The sequence below is a fragment of the Ciconia boyciana genome, chromosome 1 (assembly GCF_034638445.1).
Source record: "Ciconia boyciana chromosome 1, ASM3463844v1, whole genome shotgun sequence".
NCBI lineage: Eukaryota > Metazoa > Chordata > Aves > Ciconiiformes > Ciconiidae > Ciconia > Ciconia boyciana.
In genome coordinates this window covers 199,768,920-199,787,343 of record NC_132934.1, presented here as the reverse complement: position 1 = coordinate 199,787,343, position 18,424 = coordinate 199,768,920, and the positions used below count along the sequence as shown (strand labels likewise).

Here is an 18,424-nt window from a genome sequence, read left to right as displayed (position 1 = left end):
ACAGTCAAATCTACAGAGAGGATTATTCAAGAATATTTACTAAAGACTCAGTCCTCACACTTTTACAGTTGAGGGTCAAGTATTTTGAGCAGCTGGACTGCAGACACTCTTTCCAGAAATTCACTGAGTGGCTCTGTAAATGTTTAAGCAGTTCTTAGATGTTTTACTCATTTCCCTATGCTTGGTGTACCCGGGCTTTGCTTTCATCTATCCTTCTATGGTGACTTCCACAGTTTTCCATAATTATGGAAGCTGTGGCCGAGAATGGCCCGTGAATTTTGAGGGTTTGCCATGAAGAACTGTAAGAGGGTTTGCAATGAAGAACTGTAAGAGGGTTTTTACCTGAGGGAAAAAAAAGACCCAAATGTGCTTCTATTCATATCAATCGTCAGAGCTCCAGCAACGGGGTGGTACTGTGACACCACCTAAGATGAAGGTGGTGACACCACCACCTCTTTATCTAAGCTGAGAATCTGCTCCAGTTTTTTGGAGGAACAGGGTTTGCAGTGTCATCACTGTTACCCCACTGGAAGACACAACCAGAAAACACATACTCTAAAGAAGGGAGCAAGCTTACAAGCTCTGTATGTCTGAGCTCTCCTTAGCAGCCCTCAGCAGGGCAGCAGAAGCAGGTTCCCAGATACAGAGCTGGAACGATCAGATGATTACAAGAATACAAGGTATGAATTCCAGAAAGTGCAAGCAAATTCCTTCTGCTTGTTCATATCAAGATTTATACAAATAGCATAACACAAGGCTTGGCAAGATAATTTTCCTTCAGTTTTGCCATGTGTTTCTTCACAAGCCTGTCCCCCATTAAAAAAAGCAGGATACCTAATACTAGAGGTCTGCCTGATGTCTCAACATTTGCATGCATAGTTCTGTTGGCTGCAGTGCTACTGCAGTAAGGGCAAGGTAGTCGGAGCCAATTTGTCCGTATCTGCAGAAGTGACTTCTCAGTGCTTGGTTGTGCTGTAAAGCCAGTCCCTGAGAATCCCTGATGGTAATTGTAATTCTCCTCCTCAAATGTAGAGCAATCTTTAAAGCGGAGGAAGCACAGGAACCTCCTGAACGGTTTCTTCCCCCGTTGCCTGTCAGTGATTTCACTGCAATGACTAGAAAAAGCAAAGCAGTTCAGACGGCATCTATTTCTGGTGTGAAATCCTAGTTGTGGATTCCCAGTGCTGATGTGTTTTTCAGACCCTCTGGTGAGTTTCTAAGCTCTCTTGGAATAACAGCTGCTAGGAGGGGACTGGAATCCCCACGATGGATTTCAGGTTCACAGACTTTGATGAAATCTCTAAACAACAGGGTGGGAAAGCTGTTTTTTATCAAGAGCAGCTATGAAGGCAGAGAAGCAAACTCTTGTCAGTAAAGAACTTTTCATCTCCTTGTCCCGTTTTTTCTGAGAAATGAAGGGTAGGATGTGGAAACCCAGTATGAATTTTGAGGGGTGGAGGCAGAGGAGTAGAGACTTTTCTGTTCTGCTCCTCTGTAGGGAGGTATCCCAGGAAGGGATAAAGATGCAGCCTGGTACTCAGAAGTGTGTTGGTGACCCTCATAAAAGCACTGCCTTCAGAGCCAGAGAGAGGGAGGGAGAGTCACACTGAGGGCTGTGTAGTAGCTCAGAACCACTGGTGTTGGTTGCTTTTTCCTTTTCTTGAAAGCCTATTTTTCACATATTTTAAACCTAGAAGAGACCCCTGTTACCATTGGTTAACTCCCTGTGTAACATCAAACATAGGTTGCAGCTGTGCATGACAAAGATCTGGAGGAGAAAAACTCCTTATCTGAAACACCTTAGTAGTTGCTAGATCACAGGCATTTCCAATTCTTCACCAACACATGGGATAATATATAAAATACTTTTGGTGGCTCACAACAGCATGTGAAAAGATTACCCTGATAGCAATTTGTACAGTGCAGTCCCTTCTCTCCCCCTTCACCTTGTCAGTGTAGTAGTTCACTAACAGTTGGCAGTGTTAGGACTATAGTCTGGCCACTGATGAAAGAGCACTGAATGCCTTAAGATGGTGAATACCATCAAACGTAAAAAGTCTAACCCATGTCATTTACTGGCGTGTGATGTTGCTGTTGTCTGAGGATCAGCACTCCACCATGTTAATGTCTTGACCGCCATTGAATTTCCTTCTAGGGTCAAACTTAAACATTTTTTGTTGCACACAGCATTAGCAGTTCGCCAAGCAATCAAGACTTGAGATAAGCTTGTGATACAGTCCCCATGGTTAAAACTATATTCACCAGAGCTATATAAGGGTTAACACCTGGATACTTCTCTGGTACACTACAAGATCCATTATATGAAGGGTCCACTGCTTGCTGTATCTGTGATGATGGTCACATTGCAGATATTGTTAAGGAATTTAGCACTTATTGGTTCCACAAAACATTTGACGTACTGTACACAAAACTTAGGTTTTCCTGGAGAACTGACCTGACAGCAAATAAAAGCATGTCCCTGGGATTCTTCTGGCTGAAATGATTTTGATAATCTGCTACATGTGAGCTGCACATAAGACATCACATAAGCCCGCTCACTGAGCCCATTTTCTATCATCCCTCAGTTTAGCTTGATATTGCGTAAGTTTGCAGTAATGTTTGTACTGTTTATTGTCTCCTCAAGGGAAAATAAGAGCCTTGCACCTCTGGGTGCCTGATGAGAGGCTACATGGACCGGGACGCTTCAGTTTGGAGAGGAGAAGGCTGAGAGCAAAAAAGTAAGGTTTACAAAATCATGAAGGGAATGTATCAGGTGAATGAGTAACTATTATTCACTTGTTACTCAACAGTTACAGCACAAGGATTAGGAGGTACTCAATGAAACTAACAGGAGATTGGTTTGAAACTGATAGAAGAAAGTTCTTTTTTACACAGAGAGTAATGAACTTCCAGAATTTGTTGTCATAGGAGACTATGGAGGCAGGGTCAAAGCAGGGTTAGGCAAATTCAGGGACAGCAGGTCTATAAGCAGATATTAAAGGCAGTATGCAGCGTATTACCTTCTAACATCCCTAATCCGGTGACTGTGGTTGCTGGGGGAGAGCAAGGGGATCAGACTGCACAAAGTGGCCAGGAACACAGGTACTCCCTAAATAGTGCTTCCCACTGCCACTGTCATAGAGAAGGTAGTAGCATAGCTGTACGCCGGTCTGCTGTAACCATGTTCTTATGCTCTTACGTTAACTGGAGAACCAAACAGATCAGACACTGTCTCTCAAACCCAAAAGATGGCATGCATTTTCCATGACATTCCACTCTCTACAAAACATAAAGCATTCATTCTCATACTTTTGCCCAGTTCCTTTATAAACTCTTCAGGTTGGGCAAACAGAAATAGCTTAAACAGAAGATGGCAGTCCTCTATGGGGAATGGCTTAGTAATCTTACAGTCCCTCAGCTCCCCACAACTACTGGCTTCTCCAGAGCAGCCCCTTTCCTCCCCATACGAGAGAGAAGGGTCTCCAGTCTTGCTGTAAAAGCAGGAAGTTGAGGAGAAACAAAGCGAGATTCTAGTCAGAGATGCTTTTGTCTTGGCCAGTCAGAAGGAAAACATTAGTACATACCCAGGGTAATTATTTGAAGAAAATGATCATATTATTTTCTGTCCCTTCACATCACTGAATCAGAGTGCAGTTACATACTGTTGAGTCATTGGTGAAATAGTAACAGAATAATTAAGGAAATCAACAGGCAAAACCATGCAAAATATGTTAGTTATCAACAAAGTAATTGGATAGCGTTTAAGCAAATGAAACAGACACAGGCATGCAAAATATTACAAAGGATTATAATAACTGTAGCAGAGAGTGGAAGTTTCCAAGTGACTACATTCCAAGTGACCCGACAATATTCACTACCAGCAAACAGAGGACTTCGTCATCGCTACCCTATTTCAAAGAACCGCAACGAGCGGGGACGGTCACCCCGAGGTATCAGGGTTTCCCAAACAATGGGAAGTTAAAATGAGAGTGAGAAGAGGAAAGCTTTAGAGAGGAAGAAAACAAACTCAAATTCTGAATTCTGTTAGATGGCTAACAAGCCATATTTCATAGAAAGGATAACTTTTAAGCCTGTTGTGCTTCAGTGGTTACAACAGCAGTCAGAGCAAAAATGCAATCTATAATACTGAAAATAATTTTAAAAATGGGGAGGGAGCAAAGGTGTAAAATCAATTTACAAGATGGGGAAAAGTGGTAAAGTCAAGCTGAAGACTACAGGAAGAAAGTCACTCACTGACAGGTTCAAAAAGAAATGCAAACTTTCTAAAACATATTTGTAAAGCAAGAATTTCTAGTGATGGTGTAAGATCTTTTGTTAGATGGAGATAGTGCATTTAAAATAATGTAGGAAAGGAAAAAGTTTTTACTGATTTGGATCTGGGAAGGAAGAAGATAATGGAGATGGTGATACTGAAATATTTTCTAATTCATTAGCAAAAAAGGAGAATTTTTAGTAAACACAGGATAGACAACTTAAAGAATTGGTCTTCCTATGGTACACCAGAGCACTCCTTCCTATGGAGGAGCACGGACGTCCTCCCTTCCCCAAGCACAGCCTCCAGCTCCACTTCCATCCCCACTCAGCCGTGGGCTCACTGCAGAGCTGCTTCCAGGTCCCTGTGTGGCAGGGCCATGCCTGGGGCACCCTTGTCCTCAGCGACTGCTCCCTTCCTCAGCAGCAGCGGGCACCCAATGTCTGCCCAGCAACTGGGGGTGCATAGCCCCATGCTCCCCTTGGGGCCCATCCGTTGCTCGGCTGGCTCTGGTCCTAGCAGTGGGGACATGGTCAGCCACAATGACCAGCTGAGGGGATCACACCCATCTAAGACGAATGGTGCCCCCGACTGCCCCATCATGGTCTTGCTCATCAGCTCTTCGTGCTGCTTGTTGGGGCTGCGGCACTGGGTCCCTCTCCCCGCTGTTGGCTGAGCAGTGGTGGTGGCATCTTGGACAGGTGCTCTTCACGGTGCGCCCCTCTTGCTGTGCTCCCCAGCCAGGCTGTCCACCACCCGCAGCACAACTGCCCATCAGCCAGGGGACCAGCACGGCGGGGCTGGGCTCGGCCGCCGGCCTCCTGCCCCCGTCCGCCCGCTCGCCGGAGTGGGGTGGCTGGGCCGTCCCCGGTACGGGAGCCGGGGCTGCCGGGCGGGCCCCGGCCTCTGGCGTCGCACGGGGAGCGCTGGCCCGGGATGGCGGCGGCGGGGGGCACGGCGGGGCCGCCCCGCTGGCTTTGCCCGCTAGAGGGCAAGAGAGCCCCGCACAAGCGCGGCGGGGCGGCTGCCCCTGCCCCGCAGCCCTCGGCGCCCGCCTCGCCCAGCCCCGCTCCGGCCTCCGGGGGGTTTCGGCGCCGCGGCCCCGCGGGGAGCCGCCCCGGGACGGCTGCTGCAGGCAGCCAGGCGCGGCCCCGCCGCCTGCTCCTCAGGCGAGGAGCCCCCGCGGAGGTGCCTCCTGGAGGCGGCGAGAGCCGGCGGGCCTGAGGCCTTCGCCTGGGCGACGCGGGAGGAAATGTCCTGGATGGCCACGGTGCCGTAGATAAGAGAGGTAATCGCTTCCATCGGGAAAGCTAGCGACGCCTTTGGCCGTTCCAGAAAGCGGGCATGGAGCCATCAGGGAGCTGGCACGGACCACCTTCTCCATCGCGGCGAAGGCACGCCCGGCTGCTGTGCCTGCCGCAGCGCACGCAGAGCGGTAAGTGGGGGCACGCACCCCGCTCCTGCTGAGCTGGGCGAGCTCCGGGAGGCACCTTCTCCCTGCCCCCAGGGAGGTGACGACGAGCTGGTTGCTGGCTGCAGCTCTGGTCTGGCGCTGGTAAGTAGCATCCAGCTGATGGTCTGGGTATGAAGAAGTATGAGGAAGAACCTCAGGGACAGCCTGCAGCCTGCTGGCAAACCCTGCCGAGCCTGCAGTCGCAAATGAGCACCAACAGTATGGGAGGATGAAGAAGGCAGAAACCTCTTTGATTAGACACTGTGTGTGCTTGGGCAGGAACAGTGCACGAGGCAAAGGGTGGGCAGCGGCAGACCCGTTCTCACAGTGAGCAGTCCTGTGAGCCGTGCCACACAAATCGCTTGCCATGCGGAGGCCTCTACGGTCACCTGCACACATGGCAACTCTGATTTCTTCCCCTTTTCTCCTTCCAATCAACGGCACTTTGGCTCTTGAGCTGGAGGGACTTGCAACATCATGGACAATCAATTCATTACTAAAACCAGCAGATACAGGCCATGTACAAATACATGCATCGGAGAAATTTTAAACATATTTGGCAGCTTTCACACTTACATCACCCTATCTACCTTCAAGTATCACCAGCAAGGACACACATTCCAAAAGACTGTATCAGCACCCGTGTCAATGCATTCGACTGTATCTGACCAATAATGGCATTATTACTTTTCTACTTAAATTAAGATATCTTAAAACATGTAACCTGGTAACTGCCTCCCTAGGACGGTCACAAAGATCATATTCTGCCAATGCTTATTTAACGTAGATTCACTAATTCTTGTATGCAGCAAAATACCATAACGCTATAAGAAATCCACATCAGATACCCTGCTGTGGCTGTGTATCGCATCGTTATATTGATGTTGGTGTTTTCTTGGAGTTTTCCATCTAAACTGCATGTTCTACACTCCTCTGGTCTGAAAATTTGGTGAACTGGGAAACAGGCCCTTTCATGTTGTTTTCTGGGATTCTTATAGGTAACTTTTTTTGTCATAAATACTGCTATTTTTTCTACAGTTTCTGAAGTGAGAAAGCAAATACATTCCTCTAGCTCAAGTTTTCTAAACTTGTAGGCACTTCTTATGTTAATCCAGTTAACCTGAATCACATGGCTAATAGGTTTTCACAAATATTTTATTTATTTCCAGGCAATCTAATCATGATTTTCAGTAACTTTTCATTGCTAAGATGACATGAGTTTTCTTTGGAGGATTAATTTGTGCAGCTATATTAAGTTTAGTGCCCTCACCAGCCATTCTGGGGAAATGCTGAATCACATGTATAGACCAGCAGCAGGTGGGATCCATCCAGTCCTATCTAGACCTCTGTCATGTAGAAGTCTACATCTAATATAGGCTCCCTTCATACACGAGGAAGAATTAAGCATCTTTAGAGCATGAGTCATGTCATCCTAAAGTAGACGCCTAGAATAGGTCAGATGATTTGTGCCCTAAAATTGCTCCTATTTCTCTGCGTTAAAGAACAAGTAGTTCAGATCTCAATGTCTCCATTGTAGCAGCCTCAAGTCAGGTGAGATGAATTAATACTTTTATCATATACAGGTTTATATCATGCTTCAAAGTACCCTAAAAATTCTTATTTGTAAAGAAAACTGAAAATAGCATTACTTTCTATATTATTCTCAATTTATAAAAAAGCAGCTTTTAAAGTTTGCTGACTCAAGACATTAGAGTAAAAATGGCAAATGCCATGTGTTTCATGGGAAAGTCGTAGCACCTCTCTTTTCAATAATCTAAGTCTTCCAGTTCTCCATCTGCAAGGCTGGGAAAAAAATGAGTTAGGTACATTGTAGGTCCAGAATAGGATCCAGTACTTTTGGTGAAATTATGGAATCTGGGGGAATTAAAAAAAAAACCAACACATTTTTTAATGGCAGGCTGATTTTTTTTTTGAATGACACTCAAAAATTGATATGTGAAAAGTTCATGTAAAGCTGAACTGGTTGGCAGAGTACAGGTGAAACAGTTTGTTTTTTTTTTTAAAAAGTCATAATGTCTAAGACTTGCCAGAGATGTCACTTTAGCGTGGTACGTGTGAGGAGGAGGTGTGCCAGGAACTCCTCAAGAAATGCAGGATCCTTCTGACCTGCTCTGCTCTCAGGAGTTAAAATCCTGCATAAAGCTGATGAGTAAGCTCCTGATGACTCACTGTGGCAGATGCAGTCTTTAATTCCAGGAGGGTATAAGAGAAGTGGGTGTGAATCTCGAGTAGAGGGGAGCTAGGGGTAGGGATGTTCCTGCCTCAGTGTCTTGGGGATAAAAGTGTAGGTTTTTAATACAGCCCCAGCTATCAGTAGAGCCAAACTTCTGTAAGGGGTAAGTTTGACATTACACATCACACCTAGATTTTATGTGAAGCAGGGTTGGAACACCACCTACTCACAGATGGGTATAATTTTGGGGATGTCCTGCATAATTCATGTGTGGCTTTGATACTTATGAGTAATTCAGACATCAAAGCCTCAACTTAGATAACACTTTTATAACACTAAACTTCCTATAGCCAATACTCTATGGACTGTCATTTAAGTTCCTTTAAAAAAAAAGTAACTATACCAATACTTTCTTCTTTACCTTCAGATATTTTTCATAAGGTATGCTGGTGTGAAGTACAACATAGAAAATACTGAAGCCTGGACTGGAGAAAAAATTTAAATTCCATATAATACTCTTCACCTGGACTAGAAATGTAAATTTTAAAGCACTGGAAAGGAGCTGGGAGCCTCTTTCCCAGTTGTTTCTAGACTGAGAGCACACCAGATACCAGGCCCTTCAGTCACTCTGCAATATTTCCTCTGCTTTGCCAGTGGCACAAACCTTCACTTTTCAGCAGTCCAATTTCCTAACGAGCAATTTTATGTTCTCTTCCAAGTTAGCCATTACGCATGGAAAAATCTCCCCAGTAATAACCATAAAGCTCCTTTATTGTTCTCCTTCAAATCTCCTTAAAACTTCCTTCTGACACCAAACACTTGTCATTGGCCAAGCCTGTTGCTTTTTATTCTCGAGGCAGCTTTTCCCTTATCCTTCCCCCATGGGTCTGTAGTATACACCTGTTGTCTTTCATCATGGGTTAAGATCATAAGCTCTTTGGGCATAGACCATCTCTCTTATTACATGTGTCTGCAGTATCCGACACAATGGGACTGTGAGCCCTCAACGGGGCCTCTGGGTGCTGCCATGATCCAGTTGATAAAGAAGAATGATTTTTGACATGGTGAGTTCTGCAGTTTTTCCCAAGTCATTCTGCAGTTGTTCACGCTGGTATAACGAGCGTGCGTGTGTGAGCAGTGTCCTTAAACCCGATATACAGGGTAAATGCTATGGAACTATTTACGGGAGAGTGCTGACTTTCCTGCTTTGGGGTTGGGGGGCTCGTCTGCTCTTGCACATTGAAATGCACGGACTGACACGCAGCAACTGTTTCTTTTTGTGGGTTTGTACTGAACTAGCGTGATGGGACCCTGCTCTGAAGCTTCTGCATCCCTTCAAGTAGTAATAAAGACCGATGGAGACAAATGAAAGGGAGGTGGCTCACGCGCCACTGGCATGGAGGGTGTCAGTTCCCTAAAGGTCCGTGCGGGTTCAGGACAGAGCCTTTCCCTGCTGCAGTTTCCCTGCTAGACGTGGAAACTAGAAGTCTGTTTCCCTCCTCTCCAGTGTTAAGTCACGGTGGCAAGTGGAGGGATGCAGAAAGGCTGCACCAGTCGGAGCTGGGCTGCTGGCTTTTGTGGTGGGGAAGGCAAGGAGAGCCGGCCCCTCCCCTGCATGCCCACTGAGCAGGGGGCCATGCAGAGAGTCGATTATTTTTAATTAACCCCCTTGCAAAATTCTCCGGAGCTCTGTTTCCAGCCCCCACCAGTGACCTTCGTGGGCCCCGCCACCTCAGCGGTGCACATCGTCATTCACACCATGCAACCTCTCCTCCCAGCCCCTAAGACGTGATGTTCCTTCTCCTTTTCTCCCAGCCTCTCTCCCCCCACCAGCCCCAAAAGAGCCTGTCTTCAGGTTTTCCAGTTAATTCTAGGGGCTGCCGGAGCCGTCCCCTCCCTCATGCAAGGCTCTGCATCGTGCCCGGTCTTTGAGCTCTGCCCTAGCAGCCCTTCTGCAAAGGCAGGAGACCTTTCTGTCCCTTTGTTAATTAGCGCAGCTATGTCGGAGCGCGGCAAAACCACAGTAACATCAATCCTCGGCATCAGAAGAATCGGAAATCCTCTGCCCCCTCGCCGGGTCTCTCCTGGCGGTTTTAAATAACTTCTTTTTCTTTGGGGGGGGGGGGGGGAGAACACGTCCTTAGCATCGGCACCCCCGCCTCCCCCCATGCCACCTCCCGCCCGCCTCTCCTTTCCCTCCACCGCGCTCTTAACAACCCGGGCCGAGCCCGGGCGCGGGGAGCCGCGGTTCGCCCCGGAGCGCCCCGGGCGGCGGAGGCTGCGGCGGGGCCCCGGCGCTACCCGCTCCCGCGGCGGCATCCCCGAAACTGCCCCCCTCGGGCCCCGGCTGCGCCCGCGGCAGCGCAGGGGCAGAGCGGGAGCGCTGCGGGCTGCCTGGGTGGGGGGCCAGAGCGGAGAAGGAGCAAAATGCGGCGTGGGCCACGACGCCCCCCCCTCCCGTCTCCCGAACTTCCCGCGACCCCGCCGTTTGCCTTCCGGAGCTGAATTTCAGCCCCGCTTGGGACAGCGGCAGCCCGGTTACCTGAGGCGCGGTCCGGCCGGCCGCGGGCTGGGGCCGGGGCTGCCGCCGCGGCTGCGCTGCGGGGCGGCTGCGCCTCCGCCTCCCCTGCGGCGGGGCCGAGCGGCGGGGCCGGGGCCGGGGCCGGCCTCCGCCGGCGGAGCGCTGCCCGCCCCGCTCCCCCCGCCAATGTCAAGGGGGACTCGGGCTCTGCGGGCATCTCCCGAGGAGCCCGCTGCCCGCAGCGGGCGGGCTCGGTATATTTAGCATCGCGCCGCTTTTTTCCTCCCCCAAAGTTTCGCCCACTTATTTATTTATTTGCCTGCCTGCGCCGCGCTGCCGCAGAGCAGTAAGAGCGGCTCCGCGCCGTGCCTGGCGTTGGAAGCGGCTCTGTATTGCAGCAGGTAGGGCGGAGCGCTAGGACCTCGGAGAATCCTTCCAGCAGCAATCAGGACTACCTTAAACCCAGCCCAATGCCTCTTCCTGCGCCACTCTGCGTGCTGGATGGAGATCCACAGTCAAGAGCTGCAGCTCAGTGCTGGAGTACAACATTTCACAGGGAGCCCTGCAGAAGCAACACCTGTTTCGAGCCAGCCAAGAAAGACACAAGCACTTGTATGTTGCTGCTTTGCTTGTGGATCGTCAAAAATCCTAAACCAGTGGACATCTGCTGAGCCTCCTGAGAATTCTGGATAATAGATTTGGACGTCAAAAGTTTTTTTCCTTTTTCTTTTTTCTTTTTTTTTTTTTTTTGGATTTATCTCAGCCAACAACGTGAGATTTCCCCCCTCCCCCTTTGCAGGATTCATGCTGATGTATGCAGTCTGTTATAGAGTAAAAACAGCGCATGCCTTTCTGGAGTCAGAATCCATAAATCCTGACGTAGCCTGTGCATCTTAAAAAAAAATCCCTATAACGCCTAGGTATTTAAGTTGCTATGGTCATTCTTATCTTAAACCAAATGGAGAAACTACGGATTTTTTTCTTTATTACAGTTGGATGGGCTGAAGACCGTGTTGCTTGCTAAGAGCTGGGGATATATGCATTTATATAGATATACACATCTATATGTTTATAAATATGTCAGTGTGTGAGTATAAAGTGGTGGTTTCTTAGACTAACTGGTTTGACCTTGAACCTGTACCAGTCAAAACAGAATATTACTTTTATTTATGCATTTAATGGATTGAAGAAGGAACATTTTCTCTGTAACTGCGCTAGGGAGGGGAGAGGAGTGGAATATACCTAATCTTATATCTCCTGGGTTTGGCACCATCATTATTGTTTATTCTTATTCTCTAAAAGCAGAATCTTCTGATGGCTCCCTTAGGTGAAGTTGGGAACTATTTCGGTGTGCAGGATGCAGTACCCTTTGGGAATGTGCCCATTTTGCCGGTGGATAGTCCGGTTTTGTTAAGTGACCACCTGGGTCAGTCTGAGGCAGGTGGGCTACCCAGGGGGCCTGCGGTCACGGACTTGGACCATTTAAAGGGGATCCTCAGGCGGAGGCAGCTATACTGCAGGACTGGATTTCATTTAGAAATCTTCCCCAATGGTACTATCCAGGGAACCAGGCAAGACCACAGCAGATTTGGTAGGTATTATCCTTAACCCTTTAGGGGTCATGTGATGAAATAATGGGGCAGAACTGCGGGCGGGGGGACGGCGGGGGGGTGCGAGGCGGGCGGGGAGGGGGTTTGTGCTGATGGCTGATCCGCCGAGGGGAAAAATGAATGTGTCCGGGGTTGCAGATGTACACAAGCGGCACCACCGCAGCGGAGCAGGAGCCCTCGCCGAAGTCGCCGGGTGTTTGGTAGCGATGTTTGTGTAGCCCCAAGTTCTGCTTAAGAGCAGATACGTACTGGGAGGTGGTGGCGGTGGCGGTGGAATTTTTGCTCGGGACGTTTCTGCTGAACGATTTGATTTCGCGAGTTTAAAGGGGTTTTAATCATTAACCACTACAATTTAGAATGCACCGAGTTTCCTGAAGGGAGTGGCCGTCGTCCTGTACGCAAATTAACGAGGGCTTTTCTTTCGTTTTCTCTGCCGATTACCTGCCCTAGTAACTGCCTGACTTGCGAACCCAGCCTATTTCGCTCCTCGGCGAGGATTCACCGGCAGCGCCCGCCGATCCGCAGCGGGGCTCGCCGCCCGCCCGAGCCCGGCCCCGGCCCCCGCCCCGGCCCCGCACCCCGCAGCCGCACGGCGCTGCCGGTGCCCGGCGCCCCGGGGAGGAGGGAGCGCAGGTGGGGTCCGTGCTCACCCGAACCCGCCGGGAAGCCAAACCTGCCTTTCCCCAGCGATGTGGCGTGTCAGGCCGGCAGCGAATTCGAAAGAGCATTCCCTGGATTTCATTTCCAGGGGACGCGGTTTGTGACTCGGCAGCGAGGGCCGGAGGGCTCGGGGCTCCGGCCACTCTTGAGAGCCGGTGCGTGCACACATGCACACGCACACGCGAGTCAAGAGGGCCCGCAGCTTCTTTGCTGCCAGGGAAACTGGTAAAGGCCCGGCAGACCCAATGTACGAAAGTCACTAAAAGAGCCTGGATGAGCTGATCCTTTGGTTTTTTAAGGAGGGGTGAGGAAAATATGCCAGGTTAGCTCGCCACGCTCCCAGCTGTTGGAAGGAGTTAACTTGTGAGTGAACCGACCTGACAGCACTTAAATTCGGTCGTAAAAACAAAGTCCGGTGGTGATTTTTTTCCTCCCTCTTCGTATTTTAATGCCAGATGTTGAACGATATCGAAACTGTATTTTATTGCTTCGCGAAGCTGTTTAGATAATACCGGTGTTGTAGGAGATGATCTCCAAAGGGCGCAGAAGGGAAGGGGCGGGGGGGGCCGGCTCGCATGGTCGCAGCTTTACCCTCCATCCCCCGCCGGCCGCTGCTCCCCGACACTCTCACGCTGCTGCCAGGCTCTGCCTCCCTCCCACGCCGCCCGGGGTCCCCGGGGGGGGAGGGGGAGCGTCGCGGCTCTCCCGGGGGCGCAACGTCCACGCTTGCCGGCGGGAAAAAGCGCGGAAAGTGTTTCAGGCAGCCGCGCAGTGCGGGGAGCGGGGGAGTCGTGCCCCCGGGCGTCCTCCTCGGCACAGGCAGACGCCGTGCGTAGCTGCTGAGCTACCGCCGCGGCTTTCCCCCTGCCCGCCGCGGCTGCGGGCAGCCGGAGGCGGGCGCGGTGCGGGGCCGGCGGCAGGTGTAGGGCGGCCGCGCCGCTGCGCGCACCGGCAGCCGGGGCGGCGGGGGGCCGGCACCCCGCGGGGCCCCGCCGCCCGCGGAGGAGGGCCGCCAGCTGTTCCCTTCGCAAGGCGGCGGTGACCACGGCATTCGCGGCGTCTATTTTTAAAAATGGCTTTCCAGCCGCAGTTGTAGGAGGCTGACGATTCCGAGGGGCAGCTCTTGCAGCGCCTCGGCTTTACATAGATGTATTGTTTCCTTCCCGGCTTGATGGCCCTCTCCGCCCCGGGACGCACCCTCGTGATAACTCTTCCCCCGTGGAGCGCGCCGGTGATGCCCCTGCTCGGTCCGGGGCCGGGCAGACCGGGCACGGCAAAGCCATGGGATGCGTCGGGGCTCCCGGCTTATTTGGGGGCGGGGAAGGGATCTTGGTGCTTTTGTATCGGTGCCGTGACATTGCTGTTGTGTTTGTCGGGAGGTCACCGAATAGCAGATGCTATTTGGGTTCTGGTGATTGTAAAGTCCTTTGATTATCCTGGGCAGGTCTGCATCCTAACTCGGGAGCTGCCCGGGGGAGAGCGGGCTAACTTGGTCTCCTCTGAGCGTGTGAGGGAAACCTGCGTGTGCGTGTGTGTGTGTGTGTATGCGGGGGGGCGAGTCAGAAGGAAGTTTTCCTCCAGGAATAATGAGGACAAAGAGAAAACCCCGGGGGCTGCGCGTAAACTCCTCTCTGGGCTCTGCCCTGTGGGAATCCCCCTCCCCGCACACACACACACGCACACACCTCTGGAGAGACATCAGATAAGAGTAATTCTTTTGTGATGCTATGTTGGATGTGTGCCTATTGCATACAATAAACCGAGCCATATTGTGTGTCTATACTCGCCCGGTTCTGGGAGCCCTGGCATTTCGCAATTCCTGCAGCAAGATGTCCATCTCTAAAAGAAAAGCTCCCCGGCAGAGCCCGGCTCGGTCCCCCCCGTAATGCGATCTCAGGTGATCAAAGCCTTATCTCTCCTGGGTGACAAAAGAAATTTTTTTTTGATGCGGTCTCCTTTAGTCTAGGGCATTTGCTAGACAGTGGAGTCATTGTAAATTCAGGAACTCTGTAACAGCGGAGAGGCGTGCCTCTGTGCGTCAGCACAAGTACTGCATGCACAGCATTAAAAAAATAGGAGCATGCAGGAAAAGGAAAAAAAAAAAAGCTTGTCAGCAGGTGACCTCCGCTCCCCGGGACCTGCTGCTACAAGGAACCGCTGCGTTCATCATCTGCGGGAGCCGCGCAGCCGCCCGCCCTCCCGCCTCTCCAACTCGCCCTGCCTGCTCCGGCGCTCGGGCTGGCGAGGCGGGTTCAGCGCCGGGGAGGGCGCGGGGGGCGGCTCCGGCCGGGGGGGCCCTGCGGGCGGCCGCCGCTTCTGCTGCGGGATGCGGGGGGCCGGGGCTGCCCCCCCCCCCCGCCCCGTGCTGTCTCCGGGGAGAGCCGGCAGAGCGGGGCGGGAGGGCGGTGTGATGCATGCGGAGGAGTCTGGCCCCCGGGAGTGGAAATTGGGGGCCAGGTTTTAGGGGGAGGAAGGGCGCCGAGCAGCCCCCGCAGTCTCCCTCGCTATTGAGCGTTGCAGAGGGGAGGGGATGCGGGACGGCTGCGGGGGGGGGGGGGAGGGCAAGGGCGCTGTAAGAGCCTGAAACTGAAGCAGGGCCCGGCTGCCTCCTGGGGGGCTGTGGCTGTCTGCGCTCCCGTCTCTTAATTGGCATCATGTGGGGGAGCGGGCGGAGCGGTGACAGCTGCGACAGGCGGGACGCATCCCGGCGGAGCGCTCTCGCCGCCGAGCGCCGCAGCCCCGGCCGGCGGGCGGGAGGGAGGCGGCGGGGGCAGGGGGCGCCGGGGAAGCCCCTGCCCTCGCCCCTCCACCGGGCTGAGCTCCCGCAGCTTCTTAGCCCCGAGGGGCTCTGCTTTCCTCGCCGCTCTGCTCTTCCCTGGGTGAATGATTGCTTGCTAAATACACGGCAGCCCGGCTCCAGCGACCGGCTCTGCCTGCGGGTCCTCTGCCGCTTCCCTTCTCTCTGCTTCCCCTTGGAAGTCGCACAAAGAAGTGGCTGGCAGAGATGCTTGTTTACCGTATTCGTTGTCGTAGATGGTGGGTTAGGGTGCTAAGTGGAAGCTAAACTGCTTCAACCCAGCAATACAAAGAAAGACTATATATAGCCAAAGACAAAAATGTGCAAAGGGCGGAACAGCAACAACAAAAAGATGTGTAGTTGCAGGGATGTTCATTGCTTAAAGCCAAGGCAAATGCTTCTGTAGGTCTGTTCTTCACCAGAGCTAAACTAGATGAAAGTTAAAACCTCACGTTGTGTGGACGACCCACTTCCTCTCTCCTGTGAGCCTGGCAGGAGAGCAGGACTGGCCTTCACGGTCAGGCTGGTGTCCTGCTGCCATTCAGCATGGTCAGAGTTGGATCACGTGGGAGAAGGTGCGTGAAGGGCTGATGTGGACGTGTCAGGAATAACTTTCCCCAAAACTTTCTTCCTAACCTCTTTGTGGAGGAGTGGGTCTTTGCCTTGAAGTGGTTTCATTAAAGAAAATGTTCAATGTCTGACAAGAAGATGGATGTTCAACATCCCATGTACTGAGACAGTTATTTCCTCTCTCCTTTTCTTCTCTTCCCCATTTTTAGCTATAAATAGGGCCCTAGCTTTCCAAGTTTGGAGCTGTCCTGATTTTCATTTGATCCAGCCTCATTTTGAAGAGGAATGTCTATTTTAATATCTGGTTCAGGTGCTAAGTACTATCTGTATATTATAGAAACTATACAGTGAAAATATTCACAGGAGTGTTGGGCCAAATCATGCAGTCCTTAAACTGGCAAGACTTGTGTAAGATTGCATGCTTGGTCCCAGATAATCTCTTGAAGGACTTAACAGCATGGCACATAAAACTTGCTGTGAATAGGCTTTTGAATATTTCAAATGAACAAGTCTCTATTCTGATCTCAAATACGTGGATGCGCTTTGCCAAGTACCTTAAATCCATCTTCTGCACTTACAATAGGATGTGACAGTGCTTTTTTGTTCTTTTGACACACTAAGCAGCATGCACCCAAATATTTGAAATGAGGACAGCAATTAAAGTCTACATTTATACTGATGAGAAAGATGCCAGACTTAGTAACTTAGCTGTAGTACAGTATATTACACACTTAACGTAAGATTTAACCTCAGTTAAAATTGCTTAGTAATATGTATCAGGTAATATGATAGTTCTGTAAAAGCTTTACAGAAAAAAACTTAGTAAGAAATCTAGACGTATTTCATGTCCAGATACAATGGGAATGTTTAAATTGTTTCAATGGATCGATTGTATCTGAGATACTACATATACCAGATAAACAGCATGCTACCACTTTTTATTACGTCAAAATCCATAATTACTAAGTATTTCCTCCTAGTGTTTTTGATTTGTGCATTTGTAGAGAATAATTTAAGATGCCCAGGCCTTAAAACAGAGTTATCAAAACAATAACACTATGGTGTTTGTAGTACTGAATAATAGATAAGGTAATGATCAATAGTCCCTTGCAGGGAATACATTTCATCTTTACATTAGCTTGGCTGTAAATTTTCCCTATTGGCTTCAACTTGTGCTGTGTTAGATTTATGGGATTCATGTATGTTATTGATTAGTGCCCGACTGTTTTGCGGGAGATGCCAAATTAATTGTTCAAAAAATCCACAAAAGTGCTTTTTTATTGGCCACGTGAGGCTCAACACATACTATAATGTTATTTTATTATTTCATGTAAATATAGTTTCCAATAAGCTTTAAAAATAGTTACGTGGTGTGCTTAGACATGAAAATTCACAAAATATCTTGAAAATGCTACTCTGTGCTTTATTTTGTGGCTCAGAAAGTAGCATAACGCAGCAGTGTGCTTCTGAATGCTGCTGGATAACTCGTGTGAGATTATTACCGTCTAACACGAACGCTCCCAAATAGGAAGCAATCCCATTTTTTTCCACAAGACTTCTAGGTTTATGCAAGGTTTGGCTGGTAGCATCCTCACTGAAGGAGGTAAGCAATTTGCAGGGAAGGGTGCCAAAAAAACCCCAAACCCTCAGAACCAGATGAGCTGATATTTGATACAGACACTTGCTGTACCATGCGCATTGATGCTGAACCTAGGAGCTTTGGAGAAGCAGTGCTTCTTTGCAAAATGTCCTTATCTCTAGTGCACAAATGTCTGTGTGAGCTTGCTGTTACAGGAAGACTTAATAAGTTATACACTATTACTTAGGTTTAGAATATTTTAATTTTCAAACTTGAGATGAGTAAAAAGTAACACACCAGAGAGATGGTTAAAATCTAGACAGAAATGTGTGAGACTCTGGACTATACTAAGGATTTTCATTTCTCAAGCCTCTGGAAGATCATACTGTGAGTAAATCTTTCCACATATTCCTGATTCATTGATGCGTGGAAGTAGATCTGTTGGTTCCCTGTGTAACACTGTTTTCATCTCACAATTCTGATTCAAATGTATTTTTTCAGAATTTATTTTGCAAGACAAATTTCATAGGTTCTTTAATACTGCTAATTTTGGCAATCTAAAAACTTGGGTTTTTTTTCTTTGACTGTATTAATTGTTGTGCAAATCAGAATATGACTGAGCTTTAGATTTGTGTTTAGAAATTATGAGAAAGATTGAGAGCAATCTTTTAATTTGGTATGTTCATGCTGTCTGCAATGCATCATTCTAGCAGAGACTCAGAGAACTTCACTGTTCAAGTATTGTACTTCAAGATATATTTATTTGT

The 18,424-nt window shown here is 49.6% G+C and overlaps 1 protein-coding gene across 1 annotated transcript in view; it reads left to right on the top strand.

The window, feature by feature from the left end:
- Positions 1 to 10,606: 10,606 nt before the first annotated feature.
- The window catches only part of FGF9 (fibroblast growth factor 9), a 30,873-nt gene continuing 23,055 nt past the window's right edge, over positions 10,607 to 18,424 (top strand). Inside the window, exons 1-2 of the mRNA XM_072850498.1 lie at positions 10,607 to 11,361; positions 11,744 to 12,032. Coding sequence (XP_072706599.1) covers positions 11,756 to 12,032 — 277 coding nt within the window. The 5' untranslated portion in view covers positions 10,607 to 11,361; positions 11,744 to 11,755. The remainder of the gene's footprint in view (positions 11,362 to 11,743; positions 12,033 to 18,424) is intronic.